General features: G+C 57.9%; 1 protein-coding gene across 13 annotated transcripts in view; it reads left to right on the plus strand.

The window, feature by feature from the left end:
* FKRP (fukutin related protein) overlaps positions 1 to 3,592 on the plus strand; it is a 12,614-nt gene extending 9,022 nt beyond the window's left edge. For all 13 annotated transcript variants that reach the window (XM_025365814.1, XM_025365822.1, XM_025365815.1 and 10 more), the window contains one exon: positions 515 to 3,592. In XM_025365814.1, the coding sequence (XP_025221599.1) occupies positions 554 to 2,041 (1,488 nt within the window). In that variant the 5' untranslated portion in view covers positions 515 to 553 and the 3' untranslated portion in view covers positions 2,042 to 3,592. The remainder of the gene's footprint in view (positions 1 to 514) is intronic.
* Positions 3,593 to 4,007: the final 415 nt, after the last annotated feature.

Consider the following 4,007-nt stretch of genomic DNA (forward strand, 5'->3'; position numbering starts at 1 on the left):
AAAAAAAAAAAAAAAAAAAAAAAAAAAAAAAAAAAAAAAAAACTGAGCCTGAATCTGGATAAGTTGACAGAGAATAGGCAGAGGGTGGCACTGAATGAAGACAAAGGGAAGGTGATTCACTTTAAGGAAAAACAAAACAAAACAAAACATCCAGCACCTAACGTGTATCTGGCTCTGTTTTGGTTTTGAGGACCCAGCAGTGACCCAGCCAGGCTCAGGTCCCACCCTCCTGGGTCTCGCATGCTAGTAGGGACACACCCTCTTCCCCAGCGCTGATGACTTAGAGTGGTCAGGCAGTGGTGGGGGAACCCAGGGGGCTGAGGACACCCAGAGTTGGTGCATGGCCCAGACTGGGAGGTCACGGAGTGCTTCCTGGAGAAGGGGAAGTCAAAGCTGAAGCCATAGGGAAGAAAGGGAATTGAGAAAGAGCTGTACAAAGGGGAAAGGCTGAGGGTGGCAGAAGGGGGTGGTTCTGACAGTCAGCTGCTGCCTTCCCTTTCATCCCCCTCCCCAGGATGTCCTCGAGGCCCAGCTAGCCCCAGACTTCGACCCGATGCGGCTCACCCGCTGCCAGGCTGCCCTGGCGGCCGCCATCACCCTCAACCTTCTGGTCCTCTTCTATGTCTCCTGGCTGCAGCACCAGCCTAGGAATTCCCGGGCCCGGGGGCCCCGCCGTGCCTCTGCTGCCGGCCCCCGCGTCACCATCCTGGTGCGGGAGTTCGAGGCATTTGACAACGCGGTGCCCGAGCTGGTGGACTCCTTCCTGCAGCAAGACCCGGCCCAGCCCTTGGTGGTGGCAGCCGACACGCTCCCCTACCCGCCCCTGGCCCTGCCTCGCATCCCCAACGTTCGTCTGGCGCTGCTCCAGCCTGCCCTGGACCGGCCAGCCGCAGCCTCGCGCCCGGAGACCTATGTGACCACCGAGTTCGTGGCCCTGGTACCTGACGGGGCACGGGCTGAGGCACCGGGCCAGCTGGAGCGCATGGTAGAGGCGCTCCGCGTGGGAAAGGCACGCCTGGTGGCTGCCCCCGTCGCCACGGCCAACCCTGCCAGGTGCCTGGCCCTGAACGTCAGCCTGCGAGAGTGGACCGCCCGCTATGGCGCAGCCCCCGCCGCGCCCCGCTGCGACGCCCTGGACGGAGATGCTGTGGTGCTCCTGCGCGCCCGTGACCTCTTCAACCTCTCCGCACCTCTGGCCCGGCCGGTGAGCACCAGCCTCTTCCTGCAGACCTCCCTTCGCGGCTGGGCTGTGCAGCTGCTGGACTTGACCTTCGCCGCGGCACGCCAGCCCCCGCTGACCACGGCCCACGCGCGCTGGAAGGCTGAGCGCGAGGGGCGCGCTAGGCGGGCAGCCCTGCTCCGTGCACTGGGCATCCGCCTAGTGAGCTGGGAGGGCGGGCGGCTGGAGTGGTTCGGCTGCAACAAGGAGACCACGCGCTGCTTCGGAACCGTGGTGGGCGATACACCCGCCTACCTCTATGAGGAGCGCTGGACGCCCCCTTGCTGCTTGCGCGCACTGCGCGAGACCGCCCGCTACGTGGTGGGCGTGCTGGAGGCCGCGGGTGTGCGCTACTGGCTGGAGGGCGGCTCACTGCTGGGGGCCGCCCGCCACGGGGACATCATCCCATGGGACTACGACGTGGACCTGGGCATCTACTTGGAGGACGTGGGCAACTGCGAGCAGCTGCGGGGGGCAGAGGCCGGCTCGGTGGTGGATGAGCGCGGCTTCGTGTGGGAGAAGGCGGTCGAGGGCGACTTTTTTCGCGTGCAGTATAGCGAAAGCAACCACCTCCACGTGGACCTGTGGCCCTTCTACCCCCGCAACGGCGTCATGACTAAGGACACGTGGCTGGACCACCAGCAGGATGTGGAGTTCCCCGAGCACTTCCTGCAGCCGCTGGTGCCCCTGCCCTTTGCCGGCTTCGTGGCGCAGGCGCCTAACAACTATCGCCGCTTCCTGGAGCTCAAGTTCGGGCCCGGGGTCATCGAGAACCCCCAGTACCCCAACCCGGCACTGCTGAGTCTGACGGGAAGCGGCTGAAGCCCTGATACCCTCGCCTTTGTTTTTCAGGGGTCTGTCTGGATGTGGAGAAGCTCTATGTGAGCAGTGAGGGGTGGAGGGGTGTCGCGGAGACAGGGAAGGGGGAAACTGACCAAGAAAGAAATTCGAGGGAGAGCATGAAAGAAGGCTGACATTGGCAGGAGGAGAGCACCAGGAGGAGGATGGGAAGCGACCTCCAGATTTCTCAAATGGTCATGCCCACTGGGTCATGCCCACGTGGATATGCATGGGGACATTCTGGGTCATCCCAGTCACGGAGGAAGCCAGGGATGTCACGCCGTCCCGCAGGGTCCAGCAGGGCCCCAGACCAGAAAAAAATGTCCTGCCCAAGATTCCAAGAGCCCTGCCCTCTAGGGCAGGGACAGAGATTTGGAAACAGAAAGAGTGCAGGCTCTGGAGCCAGATTGGCAAGATTCAAATCCTGGCTCTATCGCTTATGAGCCAGGTGGGCCTGGGGAAGCATCGCCCTTTCTCAGTGCCTCAATAGCTTCCAGGATGCGGGACCCTTGGCTGCAGGGATTGCTTCCGCCACTAGAGGGCGCGCCGGTCCCCCTCCTGGTGGCCTACTGTGACTGCCCAGGCGACAGTATGCCCAGGGTCTCTGTTCCATAGCCATCTACTCTCTTCAGCCTTTGGACTTCTCTCCAAGCCCCTGTGGAAGGCGGACCACCTCCCCTTCTTTCGGACTGCGACCTCCTTCCCTCCTGAGAGAGCCCTGTGACCTGCATGCTACTCTTAACTATTCTATTCAAGACTGAGTAGAAGTATTTCAGTCTTGCAGAGGAGAAAATGCTCAGAGCTCCGAGGTGCGGCTGTCGTCGAGAACTGGGTGCTGGACCGGGCGCGGGGGCTCACGCCTGTATTCCCAGCACTTTGGGCGGCCGAGGTGGGAGGATCGCTTGAGCCCAGGAGTTCTAGACCAGCCTGGTCAACATGCCAAGACCCCGTCTCTATTTTTAAAAAAGAAAAATAACAGACTTCTGAATCTCAGCTCCACTCATGATTATTACCTCATTATTTCAGCTGTCTGCACCTATTTCCCCACTTGCACGGCAGGGTAGACAATAACCGTAGCTCACACTCACTGAGCACCTGCTGGGTACCAGGCACCATTCTCAGTGTTTCCATTGGATCAACTGATGCGTCCCTCACCTCAGCCCTCTGAAGTGACAGCTGCTATTATTTTCATTATACAAATGAGGAAGCTGAGGCCAGAATGGTGAAGTCACTTGCTTAAGGTCAGACAGCTTAGGAAGGGGCAAATTAGGGGCTTGAACCCAGGTGGTCAGGCTCTGGAGCCCACAATTGTCTTACCCAGTATGCCCCCTCTCTAGTCATGGTCCCCAAGAGAGGCTTAGAGACTCACTTAGCAGGTGAAAGCAATGGCAGCCTGCCTTATTTGATTATGGACCTAAGAATAAATGGTATTTGGGCATGTATTCCCAATATGTGTATATTTATTTATAAAGACATACAGATACTTATCTGTATGTTAGTAATAAAGCTTAAATTATTCCGTTTTAAAATTATGAATATGAATAGGGTTTTCTTATGTTTCTTGCCTCATCCCAATGACTTGTTTTGCACGCCCGGGTGTGAGCACCCAACATTCAAGATCACAGGTTTAAAAAAAAAAAAAAAAAAAAAAGGCTAGCCGGGCACGGTGGCCCATGCCTCTGATCCCAGCACTTTGGGAGGCTGAGGCAGGAGGATCACTTGAGCTCAGGAGTTCGAGACCAGCCTGAGCAATAGAGCAAGACTCTTCTCAATTAAAAATAATAAATAAGGCCAGGCATGGTGGCTCACACCTGTCATCCCAACACTTGGGGGAGCCCAAGGCGGACGGATCTCGAGGTCAAGAGATCGAGACCATCCTGGCTAACATGGTGAAACTCCGTCTCTACTAAAAATACAAAAAATTAGCCGGGCGTGGTGGTGGGCACCT

The sequence above is a fragment of the Theropithecus gelada genome, chromosome 19 (assembly GCF_003255815.1).
Source record: "Theropithecus gelada isolate Dixy chromosome 19, Tgel_1.0, whole genome shotgun sequence".
In the NCBI taxonomy this organism is placed as follows: Eukaryota; Metazoa; Chordata; class Mammalia; order Primates; family Cercopithecidae; genus Theropithecus; species Theropithecus gelada.